Below are 15,620 nucleotides of genomic sequence, written 5' to 3'. Positions count from 1 at the left end.
CGGCCGTAATAGTTTTTTTTCACTTGCTATTACCAGAAATCACAGTCCAAAAAGACGACCATGGAGGTGTCACCTATGCTAAAACCTCGAAATTGATTCATTATTTAACTAGCTGAATCCCACGTTTTCATTTTATGTGCCCTTTGAGAAGCCTGTGACAGAGTAAAAAAGATCTTTCAGTGACAGTCACCATTTTTCATGAAGAGATAAATAGTTAAAAAAAAAAAAGAACGCAGCTCTCCGGGTACAAGATTTTGTCACAGAAACAGAATTCAATGCCTAGTCCCTTCCATTCTCTATCCCTTAGAATCTATAGTGTTAAGTACTTATAACAATTTGAGCTTCAAAATAAGAGCTTAGACAATGATGACAAGTTTCTGTGAAGTAGAAGTCATTCGTTTACTGTCCAAATATCTCTGATTTTACTAACAAGTAAACAAATATATATCAAAACAGTTCCTTTAATGCAATGATTCTCTGCAAAATTATTCTACAGGAAAAATTAAGCAAAGAATTGAAAATCTTGATAAATATAATCCTAGATAATGTTCAATTCAATCCTAATTCACTAAAACTGCTTAACATTGGTATTGAATTTCATTAAAAACCATTTCCCATGATCTGTACTCTGTATGTTATAGACTGCTGTGAGTTCAATTTCTTCAGGAATACTAAGAGTTTAAATATCAAAGGTAGAAAGAACTAGCCACGATAAACATGCAACATGTGCTACAATAAAAGTGCGTCATGTGTAAAATACTGACAATGCTATTATATATTTAGACATAGGTACATACTCACATGTTTTTACCTTCCAGTAAATGAGGCTTTAAATGAGGTAAAGAATTCTATGTATTTTCCATATATTTTCATATAATAAAAATATTTAGCAAGTCCATGGACACCACAATTTTTACTGAATACATATTTTTACATAAATTACATTGATTTCCTTTAATTTGCAGACCTTCTTAAATGACATTTTCAAATGATATTTTTCTGCTCCTTGAACTTAGTGACCATCCTGTTATTCATTTTTATTTTGACAATGAATTTTTCTACTTTTAAAACATAGTTGTATCTACTATTAGTATAGTTTATTAAAAACTCTGTAGGCAAATATTGAGCCTTATTTTTAAAAAATAGATTAAAAATATTTTCAAATGTAAAATATACTTCATGTGCAATACACATTGAGGGTGCATATATACATTCATTCATCTATCCATTTATCTATCATTATCCCCAACAAATCTTCACAATAAAGTGTGAGGTATAAGGTAAACATATCAGCATTTTTACATCCAAATAAATTTAACTCCCTGAAGAGGAAGCAAGTCATTTAGGGATTCTAGTGATAATTAAATACAGCTTAAATTATTATTATTATTTTGAGATAGCGTCTCACCCTGTAGCCCAGACTTGAGTGCAGTGGTGTGATCTCAGTTCACTGCAACATCCGCCTCCCAGGTTCAAGCGATTCTCCCCCCTCAGCCTCATGAGTAGCTGGGATTATAGGCATGCGCCACCACACCCAGCTAATTTTTGTATTTTGAGTAGAGGCAGGGTTTCACCATGTTGGCCAGACTGGTCTCAAGCTCCTGACCTCAAGTGATCCATCCACCTTGGCCTCCCAAAGTGCTGGGATTACAGGCATGAGCCACGGAGCCCAGCCAAACTTTTTTAAGAGAATATTTCTTCACATGCTTTTGCACATCCTCATTGGTAGCAAATCTTTGATTCTGAAGGATGGATTCATTTTTGTTGGCTGTGTGTTCATTTTAGAAATTGAAAAGTGATTTAGGTCCAAAGTTGGTGAATGAGGTGGGTAAATCAAGTTTGCTCACATTGTTTGGTGTTGCCCTACTTGCTTCTCTTATTTTCAGTTCTAATCCTTTGTTTGAACTAAACTCAGAGTTTTCCTATGGGTACCTGTTGGCAAAAGATAATATATGAATCTGACAGGTATCGAGAATATTTCAGAGAGCAGAAAGGCCATCTAGGAAGTGGTTTGATATTTCTTTAATGATTCAGAAGTGACTTCCTCTCCCTTCCAGGAATTTACATATATAAATACAAATCGGCTTTGAAATGTCAGGATTGTGAATGTGTGTGTGTGTGTGTGTGTGTGTGTGTGTGTGTGTGTGGTGTATATGCAGCCAGAGCTACTAAGTCTGTTTTTTTGTGTTTTTTTGTTTTTTTTTTTTTTTTTTGAGGGGGGATATAATAAGTCTAAAAATGTCTACCTGTGGGGGAAATATTGCTACTTACTGGAATTTAAGATACTGCCATTTATATTGCTTTAGCCAAGTTGCATTTTAGCAACTATAAGCATAAACAGATTTCATGTTCTTAATAAGGGTCTGCATTTGAAGATAAAAGCATTAATGAACTGTTTACTACAGTAAATACCTAACCACACTGAGCATGGTAACATCATTCCACAGAAAGGTTCTATTTGTAAGAATTTGTCATCTAAGGGGCTTATCCAGACCAAAACAATAAAAATAAATATAACAAAATAAACAATAAAATTAATATTGTAAAATTTATTATAATAAAATTATATAACAATAATAAAATTAAATCAATCAATAAAAACTGAAGTAGGCTACTTAACAGCACACACGGGCCAATGGTAACTATATAATGATGAGGATGGGTGTTTGCTAAGTCACAAACCTGCCTAGATTAAGGAAAACAGAAGTCATGGGTGACCATGAGATTTTGGAAGCTGTAGAACTTAACACAAAGTTGAGTTCGGCTTCTTGGAAAGATAACTGGAAATCTTCTTGTTTTCATCTCTCACAATTTCATCTACTATCTTCACATAAGATTCACCAATCTCCATCTCCTCTCTTCAACAAACGTGTTACTGATTGCCTCTGCTTGGATGTGTGACCAGCACTTCAAATTCAACATTCCCAAAACTGTACCAATTTTCTTCCAAACTCAGCCTTATCTCTGACTCTACTCTCTCATCATGTTTCCTCCCTTCTCACATTTAAGGGGTCGCCAATGTCTGTTAAAGTCATCCTTGAGTGGTGCTCAAAGTGCTCCCCAAATTGGCAGAGCAGCTGAGAACTCATGAGAAATGCAAATTCACAGGCTTCACCTCAGATCTATTCCATCAGAAACTCTGGGGCTAGGGTATAGTAGTCTGTGTTTTCACAAGCCTTCCAGGTGCTTCCCATACATGCTCCAGTTTAACCATCACTGCCCTAGATTAAACCCTTATCAATTAAGCCTTCCCTTATCTCCAGCCTACCCTGTTAGGTTTCCAACAGCCTAATGCAATCTTCCAAAACAAACAACGTTATTCCATCATTTCACTATATTGCTAAAAAATAAAAAAATAAAAACCCAAAACTCCTTGTTATGGACTGAGTGAAGAATAAATGTATCAATCTGGCATTCAAGGCCTTTTACAGTGTAGCCCTCACAATTCATACCAACAGGTACCTACCTCAAATCTCTCTTATACAAGGAGCCTGTGTGTGTCCCCTTGGGCCTTTTCCCCTGCTTGCCTCCTACTCTCTTTTAAAGGTCTGTTGAAGGCCATCCTGCCGAGAAGCGATGTAGTGGAGTAGCAAAACACGAATGCCTAGCAGAAAGGTATTCTATAATGGATAGTTTCCTTTCTTACTCCAGGCTTCCTTGGGATGGATGCTTCTACATCAGATTCTATCTTATTTGGGATTCATTACTACTGTTCTGCATTGTTAGATTTCTAAATGTGTAGGTGTCTAGTCACTCTGGTTAGAGTATAAACTTCTTGAACTCAAGAACTCTCTAATACTTTTTGTATTTCAAAGATAGGCAGCAAGCACTCTGTCCTACCCAAAGTAGGCCTTCCAAACTTTGCTGCTAATAATTTTCTGGCTTAAATCAAACCTCGTAGATTCTGTGTGTAAAAATATAAAACCTGGGTCACCACTGTCCAAGCTGGTAAAGTCCAATATATTACCATTTACTGACAAGCACTTAAGAAAGCTCACCGTTAAGTTCAAACAAAAGATTTGAACTAAAACTAGAGATTCAAACAGGATCCTAATTAATGAGTTTGCCAAGTGTTCTTCCCGTGGGGCCAGTAGCACTTAAAAAGCATACATTTGAAATATGCGTATTTCCCTAAGGCTGTCAGATACATTGACTTTAGTCTCTTTAACCACAACAGGTCAAAGTTCTATTTTCTGTCACCATACTTTTAGTAGCATGTGTGCGTACTTTGCTGATTGGTTTCATTTGTGCTTCTGCTTAAAGTTAAGGCAGGCAGCAGGAAATTGAGATCAGGGAGTTTAGAAACTTTCCCAGCTCTAGTGGGCAGCGATAATGATGAGCCAGAGGCTTTGGGAAGAAATTCTGACTTTATGGTTTCTACTGGCTCAGCTCCCCTAAATTGTCTTGCATTAATAACAGCTTATGCTCCACCTGATTATCTATATTGCCCATCCCTCCCCTACCACCCACTGCTCTGTTATTCATACTATAGTGCATCAAGCAGTCAAACCTAGTTTAATATAACATACTGTAAAGTGATATGTCTCAAAGCCAATGGTTTAGTGGAAAGCTGAGGGTGGGAAGAAGGGTTAAAAAGGGACTAACGGAGCAACTCAAAAATGCATTTTCAAAGAAAAATCTGGATGCTTCTAGATGTTCTTAAATTATTTCCTCCACTTGCCAAAAATTCACTCCTAGGATTGTGTTACCAGGCACGATTGAAACCTGGTAGAGTAATTCACTAGCATGCTTAGAAATTTCCTAACACATCTAGTGTAGTATGGATTTCAAATTCAGTAAAACTTCACTAAGTTGATACTGGGAAGCTTTTTCTATAATTCAAAGCAACTGTTAATTCTTTGGTTAGACACCCTATTGTTCCATAATAAACAAATTGAAAAAAACCCATTGATGGTTGATTTGAACTCAATGCATTTCAGTCCTTTGTATTTTAAGTTAATAAGGTTGTACTTGTATAGATTTCTTTTCCCCACTTTTTCTTTAAGAGGTAATAGAAGGAGAGGGAAAAATTTAAAACACTGTTGACAATACATAATCTCTGTTACAAGGATCACAAAGAAAGGCTGAAAACTTCTTCTGTAAACATTTTTCATGAGAAAAATGCAAAAACACAATGGCTTCGATTTCCTCAATGGCACATTTTTTAAGATGCTTGACCAAAAAAAGAGAAAGTGAACATATAAAAAAGATAATTAGACTATTTTCACCTGTTTCATCTAAGCGATCTACAATTTTGTTTACTTTGGGGCTCAGGAAGTATGAACCACAGTTTTGTTCTAATTTTGCCAGACTATCCAAAGCTAAGACATACCAGTGGTTAATCTGATATTTTGAGACACAAATCATTCTCATCCACGATGCTATGAAAAATGGAGGAAAAGAAAGGCCAGCAGGCTGCTGTCGGGAAGGCTGGAACAAGTCCAGAACAGCCTGAGGGGGAGTTTTTAGGTGCATCCTGTAGCTCTATCCCCAGCAAGGTATATGCTAGTGAGGGGTGGTGGGGAGAGGCAGGCAGGAATGGAGGACGGTATATGTTCCATATATAGGACTTCCGGTTTCTCTGAATGTTCAGATAGGTGATTTTCCTAAATCATATGTGGTTTTAGGGAGGGACAACAAAGAGGATCATGGGTAGAGTTGGCTGTCAATGTGCCCTTAGTTTTATGTTTAAATCCAAATGTGAAGGCATTTTCCTACAGAATCACTCTATGTTATAGGAGTATTAAGAGAAATTAGTTAGTATCTTCAATAAATATTTGATTTCTACAAACATTAATTCAAAGATGTCGTTCCTGTCATCTAACACTTTAGTCTAAAATGGCGGATGACCAAGTGAGAAATGCACAGAAGATAGGGTTAAGAATGGATAAAGAAAATGTGGTATGTATACACAAGAGAGTACTATTCAGCTGTAAAAAGAGGATGAGATCCTGTTATTCACAGCAAGATAGACAGAACTGGAGGACATTATGTTAAGCCAGGCACAGAAAGACAAACACTGCACGTTCTCACTCATATGAGAAAATAGATAGAATTGTATTAGAGGCTGAGAAGGGAAGCAGGAGGGGAAGATGTGGACAGATTGGTGAACTGACACAAAATTACAGCTAGATAGGAGTAAATTCTGTTCTGCAGTACTGTAGGGCGAATATGGTTAACCATAATTTATTGTATATTTTCAGAAAGCTAGAAGGGAGGATTTGGAATGTTCACACCATAAAAAAATGATAAATATTTGAGGTGATAGATATGCTAATTGCCCTGATTTGATCATTACACATCATATACATGTATTGAAATATTACTCTCGGTTGGGCACGATGGCTCACACCTGTACTCCAGCACTTTGGGAGGCCAAGCATGGTGGATCGCTTGGGCCCAGGAGTTCAAGACCAGCCTAGGCAACATGGTGAAACCCCATATTTACAAAAAATACAAAAATTAGCCAGGCACGGTGGCGACTGCCCATAGTCCCAGCTACTTAGGAGGATGAGGTGGGAGGATCACCTGAGCCTGGGAGGTTGAGGCTGCAGTGAGATGTGATTGTGCCACTGCACTCCAGCCTGGGCGACAGAGTGACACCCTGTCTCACAAAAAAATATATTACTCTGTATCCCATAGATATGTATAATTATTACATGTCAACTAAAATAAAAGGAAAGAAAGAAGTGGTCAAAATTTTAGTTCTGTGTATTTAATTGATTTTTTTAAAAAAATGAGTTACATTCTGCCATTCCTTCAGAGACATTGTTTTACATGTGCCTGTGGTAGAAATTCTTTGAGTCTTAATTATGAGAAATGAAAAGGAGTTTGTTGTACTATAGCTAATAATACTGTTATTTTTTGTTCACCTAACACCATTTTTCTAGCAACAAATAAAACCAGTAAAACCACCACTCTTTCAGAACACAGAACTCAGTCAAAATTGCTATCAAGATGTCTGAAATTCTACTATTAGATTTCCATTTCTTAAGGTATAATTCCCTGTACAATGTGAATATCCATGGAGAAGTAAAGCACTGAGCCATTAATCAAAAACATCTTAGTATGAGTGAAATTATCAGATTCTTTCTAATGTGACAGTTCAGACAGGAAAGTAAAACAGTTTTTTATTTATGTTTGTTTTTTGGGGAGTGGGAGGGCAGAGGGAAGAAATAAGAGGTAGATAGGTCCAAATCACCAGTGAGAGGACCTTGAAGAGCCATGGGAAAGAACAAGTAGAAGGAAGGAGAAAAGGAGAAGAGATCAGGGGAGACACAAATTTGTCTGAAATCAGCCATGGTTACTAAGAAAGCAATGAAGCTCATTTTTCTCTCAAAGTCTATGGCAGGCAAGAGAATGAGAGCTTCAGTGTGTGTGAACAGATGATTAGTTACAAGAATATTTTGCTAGACATATTACACATAATACATGAAAATCATTTAAATAGGTATAGAAAGTCTACATTGTACACACATAAATTAGTCTTTAAGGCGTACAAAGTTCAAGCACTGTACAATATTTTTAAAGAAACAGAATTTTAAACAATGAGACACATCCACTCTATAGTACAGTGATTAGCCAAGACTTTTACATATAATTCATACCTAATGGTACAAAGAAAACTGAAATCCATGGTCCCTGATTTCAAGAAATGTACAACCTCATTTGGGAGACAAGTATAACACATATAATTAGAGAAAATCTAAGGCAGTATATACATTAAGGACAAGAGTATCTACTACTGACAAAAGACAGAATAGGTGCTTGGAAACAGAAGAGATTTCTATAGCCTGGGACATTCAGAGAGAGTTCACAAAGAAGGTAAGATGGAAGACCTTGAAAATCAGGTAGAATTTGGCCAATCATTGATTATTGAACTGTGACTGGCATGGTAGAATTAATGGGATTTCTTGTTGGGAAGTAGTGGGAACTAAGTGTAGATCTACAGAGACGAGCCATATAACAAAAAGTATAGAAAACTGAGCAGAGGGCTTTGGGTCTCACTGGGGTGGTGTGGGGTGGTGATTGGGTTTCAAAAGAAAAATGTGGGTTATCAAGGAGAGAGATGAGATAATGACAGTGTTTTCATGTGATTAGCCAAGCATTGTTTTGCAGGATGAACTGCCCCCATACATCATAACACCTTTTACAAAGGAGCTCCAGCTCCACAGATGATAGTTAATTCATCCTAATAACCTCTCATTGAGGCAAAGGAAATGCAGCTTTTATTATTCCCCATTTTGTAGATGATTTACTCAAGGTCACTGAATAAATGAAAAGCAGAATAAAAAATACAGCATCACAATGTTCAATGGTTCCTAAGTACCAGCTAAATTATATTCTCTCATTTTCTGGGACTCAAGCAAGGGAAGTACATGATGATGGACCTTTGTACTCACGTGCCATTTCTAAACTCTGATTACTGTTGAAGGCACATGTCCTATCATACCCAATTTCTGTTTATTCTCCCTACAGTCCCTACTCCCCTAGTGTTAAAAGTTCTAACTATCCCCCCGCCGCCCCCCTGCTTCTCTCAGCTAACAGTCTTTGATTATTTTGTTCCAGCTGGTCTTCTGCCATTATCATTAGCATATTCAACACCTCTGCATTAACTACTCAACAACAAGGACAATAATTCGGGTTCACCAATGCAAAGCAATGCTTTCAACCTCAAATTGCGAATCTGATTATCCCCGTAGGGAGGTGTAAGGGAGGTATGAACTCCACATACTGGACTCTGGTACCAACCTGAATTCTTTCTCCAATGTAGGTTTCCTGATGACTGTTAAATAAAGAATCCGCGCACCCCACCCCAGTTAACTCTCCAACTTGACACATTTTTTCATCTTTTCATACATCTTAAAGCCATCCTTCCTTTTCTTACAACCTATGTGTCCTGTCTCATGAGGGCCCTCACTTCCACATATTCTTTCTGGCATTATGAACCTCTCCCTCCTTGATGTCTCTAGTCCTTCATTTTCAAGTGACGTGCCCAGCATAGAGTAGATGCTCAGTAAATATCTGATGAATGACTAAAGCTTCAGTTCTACATCTTCAACTACTTATTGGACATATGTACTTTGTCATCCCATTGTTACCACAAAATTCACAAGTCTAGAACAGAAATCCTTAACTTCCTACCAGATCTGGCTCTTCTCCATTACATTCCAATTTCTTTCAGATGTATCATAAGTCTCCCAGTTCCCTCATATTCAACACCACAAAGTCTTTAACTTTTCCTTCTGAAACTAGCTAATTATTAAGCCTGGTAATTAATTTTTCTTCATAGTACTAAACATATGGAAGGGAACCTGCCCATGGAAGGCCCATTGCATCTGTATAACTATGATTGACCCATGGAAATAGCCTCTGTAGCCAGGCGCAGTAGCTCACGCCTGTAATCCTAGCACTTTGGGAGGCCAATGTGGATGGATTGCTTGAGTCCAGGAGTTGGAGACCAGCCTGGACAACCGCTAAACATTGTCTCCACAAAAAAAAAAAAAAAAAAAAAAAAAAAACATAAAAAGTAGCCGGGCATGGTGGCATGCACCTGTAGTTCTAGCTACTCTGGAGGCTGAGATGGGAGGATTGCTTGAATCCAGGAGGTGGCAGCTGCAGTCAGCTGTGATCGTGCCACTGCACTACAGTTTGGGTGACAGAGTGAAACCCTGTCTCAAAAAAAAAAAAAAAGTTAAAAAAGAAGAAATAGCCTCTGTAGATCAAATTCCCTTACATCTCTCAATCCTCCAGTTGATTCATTCATCCAATTTTGAGATTTCCCTTCCGATATATAACTTGGTACATTGAGTCTCCCTTACTCAGAACTGTTTAATGGCCAGTTCAAAGGCCAAAATCCTTCCCTGGCATTTAAGGACAATCATGATCTGTACTCAATCCAGTTTTCTGATATTATAGTGCATCATTTTTCTAGAGGAATTCTCTATGACAGCCCAAATGACTTTATCCTGTTCTCAAAGATTGTGTGTGTATGTGTGTGTGTGCATGCGCTCACAAATGCAGTGCACCCTTCCTTATCTGTATTGTATACATATGCTCCTTGACTTAAAATGTGGTTATGTCCCAATAAACCTATCATAAGTTGAAAATATTGTAAGTTGAAAAGGCATTTAATACAGTACACCTAATCTACCAAACATCATAGCTTAGCCTACCTTAAATGTGTCCACAACATTTACAGTAGCCTACAGTTAAGCAAAATCATCTAACACAAAGCTTATTTATAACAAAGTGTTGACTATCTCATGTTATTTACTGAATACTGTATGGAAAGCGAAAAACAGAATTGTTGTGTGAGTACCATTGTCAAGTCGAAAAATCCTAGTCTGTCTACCTCTGCTGGGGATTTTTCCTTGCTTGGAAATGCCCTGCTCGGTGTCCATCCTAACAAGACTTTGGGGTCAGCTTACTTTTTGGAAGCCTTCAATGCTTCCAGTCTGACACTTCTATTATACTTACAGTGAATTCACAGATTTTGCATTATTTGATATTTCATGTGCTAGTTTTAACAACTCAACAAGATTTTAAGATCTTTAAGGGCAGAACATGTAATATATATTACTGTGCTTCCCAGAACCCAGTGATTATGTTCACCAACATTGGGCAATGTTTCCCACCACTTAGATAAAAGTCTTCAATAAAGTGTTCATTAATCGTTAAACTTCATTTCTGCTTCTCATCTCAAATGACAACTAGATTTAAACTGTACCACCTGGGTCATATTTAAAGATACATGAAGGCTAATTTTAAAGTTCGTTAGCAGAAGCTTTAAAAGTTCTTTAACAAGAGGCACAGGATAAAGCATAACATTTAGTACTCTAATTCAACATTTAACTTTATTCTCCCACCTACATCTTACGAAATATTTAACAATTAACAATATTCTAAATGAAAATTTGTCCTCAAAAATACTATTGTAGGTTCTAAGGGGAAATATCTTAAACTTAAGTATGATTTATAACTGAAAACTTCAAAGAAAACAGGTTTGAATCATTAAAGAGTAAATATTTGAGTGGAAAGAGATAGGTTTATTGGGTTTTTTTTTTAAGGTGTACTTTAAATAGTTTGAAGAGTTCAGCTACTGCTATGGAAAATTCCTCTAGTTACACACTAAAGAAGTAGCACAAATTAAGTACAAAAAACTTCATACCCTCAACATTTGGTGTAATATGGCAAAAATATTCATTACTACAATATTAAGAAATATCAACAATATGAGTTTGAGTAACAATTCAAAAGGAAGAATTTGAACTGGACCAAATCCTGGGTTTTCTTTCTTCACTCCAAGTTTCTTTTCTATTTTAAACTAGTGGCAACAGCAATTTCTTTGTTTGAAAGTCAGGAATGCTGGAAGTCTTAAGTGATAGAACAGGTAGCTGAGCTTCTACTCCACATCTCTCCTCAGAGGGAGAAAAAAATTGTGGAGAAAGCAATTTTGTTTTTATTTCTGGAAAAATCATTTTTCCCATCAATCTACATAATTCTCTAAAATAAACTGTTAAAAAGTTATAGGCTGGTCGGCCACCTCACCCTGATTTGTGGAAACACTATACAGTAATTTCAAGAACACATGGCTAACTCAAGTTTTCTAAAGGTCTAAAAGTTGCTCCTGACGCTTTCATAAAACTCTAGGAGAATTTTACAAGCTCACAATAGATTTCTGCATCTCATCCGCAATATTTTGCTACATAACAATAATAAAAATAGTCTAGGTTCAAGAGTCACACTGCATGCTATCAAATTTATTATTTAGGTATTGTACAATTTCAACTATGGAAAAAATTGTGTGCTGCACAAAGTGCTTAAGAACTATATTAGAAAGAAAATGGAAATAAGAAGTTAAGAATTTACCATTTCATTAAGATGAAGAGAATGACCAAAAAAAAAAAAGATTCCTCTCTTCTTTGCTAACATTGAGATGTTTGCCCTACTCAAATTAGGTGGGACAAAGTAATCACAACTCAGAGGGCATAGAGTGAAAGGCAGAATTTGTAATTTAAAGTATGTGATTCACATTCGAATCCACATTAATTAAGATTTTAAAATTCAGGAGATAGGCAACTCAGATAATTAAAGCAGGGAGCAATCAGAAATACTGAACAGCAAGCAGTTCCTAAACCACATAAATTCAATAAGGTCAAGACAAAATAAAGATCAGAAACTATTTTCCCCTCAGCACACAGAGTTCCCCAGAATCACAAACTTGATGAACGCGAGGCACTCACTCTGCTGACGCACGCACGCAGGCTCGCGCACACAATGGAGCCAGAAGCATGGAGACCCTCACAGACAAACTTCACATGTGCATCGTTTTACTCTCCACAGAATGGAAAGAAGAGCACGGTGAGAAAATGTCACTTTTTCCCAGATCAAACAGCAAAACTGTACTAGTATTGCGAACTATGAATTCCCTTGATACAATCAAAGGCAGAACTGAATGAATGGGGTGTGGGGCAGGGTGCATGGGGAAAAGAGGGAGGGAAGGAGGGGGGAGGCCGCCTGAGAGGAAGAAAGTTTGAGGCATTTTGCAAGGCTTGAGTGGATTAATCTTTTCTTTTTTAAGCCCTACTATTTCCTATTTCCCTTTCTCTCTCTCTCTCTCTTTATTTAATATACACTAACTTCCTGAGACTCAACCCAGACTTGCCCTAAATGCAGCTGAAATGTCTGGTGTTTAGGACACACCAGGAGTTCTAGGTGCACAAATAATCCCTTTTTGGGAAAGAATTCAAAAATCACTTTTGTGGCCATTCATAAAATGAGAACACTGAAAAACAAACAAAAAAAGAACTCCATGCATCAACAAGTAAATTGAGGCCCCAGTCTACAACTCTTTGATTTCTACTAGAAATATAAGCTATTTACTACTAAACATTTTATTTTCGAATTTGAAAAAAGGTTGTTTTCACATTTTAGATCATGAGGGACTGAGGCTTTAGTGGTTTTAGCCTCTAAACTATTCATAAATGGGTTGTTTGGGCCATCTAGCAAAGGAAAAAAATAGAACATGAACGCTTTAAAAAGTTAGTAGATTTGGGTAACATTTAGCAGATAGCCTAAAGTGCACCGATTTAAAAACATAACAGCATAAAAAGTTTTCTGACATAGCTTACCTTTAATAAAATGAAAATATAATGGGAGGGGGTTGGGCTGGGTAGACTTCGAGTAACAAGTTGGGTTCCATGCAGTAGTCCCTTGTCCAAGACAAAAAGCTTCCTTTAACCACATGTAACAGTCATCTTGTGGGAAAGGCACAGAGGGGGCTGAGAAGTCATCACCTCAGCGACTCTGAACAGAACCAGCACTTCTCACGCCACACTATGGGTTGGCCTGGGTCGGGGAGCAAGCTACAACTTTGCCCTTAAGCAGCAGTACCGAAAGAGAGAAAGAGGTCACCTCTCTCTTAACCCTACGCACACAGGAAGAGCCCAATGCAAGCCGCCGCCGCCGCCACCCCTGGTCTTGCCCCGCCCCAACTTGAGTGTGTGTTTGGGGTGGGGGGTGTAGGTCACTCACTACTCGCGTTTTACCCCACAAATTCCAAGGCACTTCCATCTCTCCCAGATTAAGTTCCGGCCCCCCATCCCCAACCGTGCCAAGCTCAGCAGGCGCAGGTGTCTGTGGCTCTGGCCTATTTTTATACCCCCAACCGCCCTCAATCCCCACCTAGTTGCGCGCCTCAGTCCCGCCTCGCCTTCCCAGCGAAGAGCACTACTTAGCCTACACACCAGGAAACACCTCGAGCCCTACTCCCAGGTCACCTGGCCAGAGTGACCGGCCCTGCCCTCAGGGGAGCCCTGGGGCCGTCCCTTGTCGCCGGTGCCCAGCACCGAGAGCGCACCGGGCTCCCAAGTAGTCACGTGGGCGGCGGGGGCGGCCTGCGCTTCCTCACCTGCATCCCAGGCACTTGGACAGCCACCGGTGAGTGGGCCATGGAGGCAACTGCTGCCTCGCTCCGCTTCTGCGGCGGTGGCGCCTTGGGTTCGGACTGGCTCCTCCTCCGGGGGTAGTTCGGCGGCCCTCCCAGGCTTTTCGATCGGGGCCTGGAAGGACACACAAAAGTGGGGTTACTGGGCTGGCGGCGCGTAGCCCGGGGCTAGGAGGTGGGCTGTTCGCGGCGCAGCTGCCCGGGACTCAGTCTACCTTTCTGGCGCCCGCCCGCCGCTGAAGCAGCCGCCTCCGCTGCTGCTCCTCTTCCTGAACGCCGAGCGCTGTGAGTGGTGGTGGCTGGGACCTGGGCTCGAGTGATGCCGCTCCTCTGCGCCTCGCCGCTTTAGGAAGAGGAGGTGGAGGCGCCCCAGCCACCCGCCTGCTCGCCTGGCCGGGGAGGCGGTTGGGGGCGGTTCCGCCGTTGGCCCTGCCCCCGCCCCGCAGTCGGGCGGTGTCGCGGGAGCCGAGGCTCCAGGCAACGAAGGGGTTTGGCTGGGGTTGCTGGAGTCTGAGAAGCTGGAGACTCTCCCGGCACGCGAAGAGGAGAACCCGGGGACCGGGAGACCTGGAACACGGCTGCGCCTGGGAAGAGAATGGAAGAGTTTGGGAAACCCTGAGGGTATGAGGGCGCCCCAGATGCGGCCACGTTGCAGGGAGGCGTGCGAGGCTGGGGCACATGCAGCCTCGGAGACGACTTGAGTTGAAACTTGGGGAGTGTTGGAAGTCTTTCTTGGCTCCCCGGCCTGGCCAAGGGTAGGATCACAGATAGCCGCGGAGTCGGTGGACCCCCGCTTTTTCCCGCCATCTGGTCTCCTCAGTTGGGAGTCGCGCTTCTTGGCAGATCCGTGGCCACACTCTTGCTTTCCGAGTTCCCTGACCCCTGACATGCTTCAGGTGACTTCAACTTAAGATTCCCCCTACCTCTTGGGCTATCACTTGCAGAACTGCCAAACTGGGGCTTCTCTCTACCATAAGTTCTGCACGTGTAAGGCAGCGGGAAATTGGAAAACAGACGGTATGTCGGCAGAAAAATTAATGAGGATAGTAGAGGTTTGGGAAATGAGATTGGATCGTTAGCAGTACAGGTTATTGAATTCAGCATACACTGCAGTGGTTTTGGTAACTCCCTGCCTCCGCCCCATTTTAAGTTCCACTTCAGGAGGGAGACGGGCTCTTTTGAGAGTACTCTAACAGTAGCGACAGTAAGACTGGTAATAATAGCAACAGGAATTTCATTATGAAGGCACCTTTGGGAACACGTAAGGGGTTAATTACTTTTTAAAAACGGAATAGTCACGTGCCACTTTTAAATGAAGATGAAGTTCCTTACCTTGAAATTTGTTATGGGTCTCTACGCACCACATTGTGGGGGGCCTCTAGTGGTAAACGGTAGTTTCTCTTCTTCCTTTTAAATCTTTTTCAGAGAATAGTATATGATTCTTATCAATATCGATATTATTAATGGATGTCATTTTCATTGTGCCAGGGACTGCTAAGTGCTTTCTATGTGTTATTAATACCTCACTGAACCTTTACAAGGGCCTTCTGGAGTCTTATAGATTTCCCCTCATATTACAGATGAAGAAAAAGGCTCAACCAGGTTAAATAATTTGACCTAAATGTCACACAATTAAGAAATGGTACAGCTGGAAAATTCAGACGCAGGTCCC

At 40.0% G+C, this 15,620-nt stretch overlaps 1 protein-coding gene across 2 annotated transcripts in view; it reads right to left on the bottom strand.

Moving 5' to 3' along the window:
* STK26 (serine/threonine kinase 26) overlaps positions 1–14,349 on the bottom strand; it is a 52,676-nt gene extending 38,327 nt beyond the window's left edge. Inside the window, exons 1-2 of one of the 2 annotated variants that reach the window (XM_050775232.1) lie at positions 14,164–14,349; positions 13,913–14,063 (exon numbers count right to left, since the gene is read on the bottom strand). In XM_050775232.1, coding sequence (XP_050631189.1) covers positions 13,913–13,954 — 42 coding nt within the window. In that variant the 5' untranslated portion in view covers positions 13,955–14,063; positions 14,164–14,349. Of the gene's footprint in view, positions 1–13,133; positions 13,193–13,912; positions 14,064–14,163 lie in introns of those variants that run through there. The other variant, XM_050775233.1, reaches the window with a different exon arrangement.
* Positions 14,350–15,620: the final 1,271 nt, after the last annotated feature.

Source organism: Macaca thibetana, chromosome X (genome assembly GCF_024542745.1).
Source record: "Macaca thibetana thibetana isolate TM-01 chromosome X, ASM2454274v1, whole genome shotgun sequence".
Taxonomy (NCBI): domain Eukaryota; kingdom Metazoa; phylum Chordata; class Mammalia; order Primates; family Cercopithecidae; genus Macaca; species Macaca thibetana.
The sequence above is the reverse complement of the archived record's forward strand: the minus strand, read 5'-3'. Positions and strand labels throughout refer to the sequence as shown.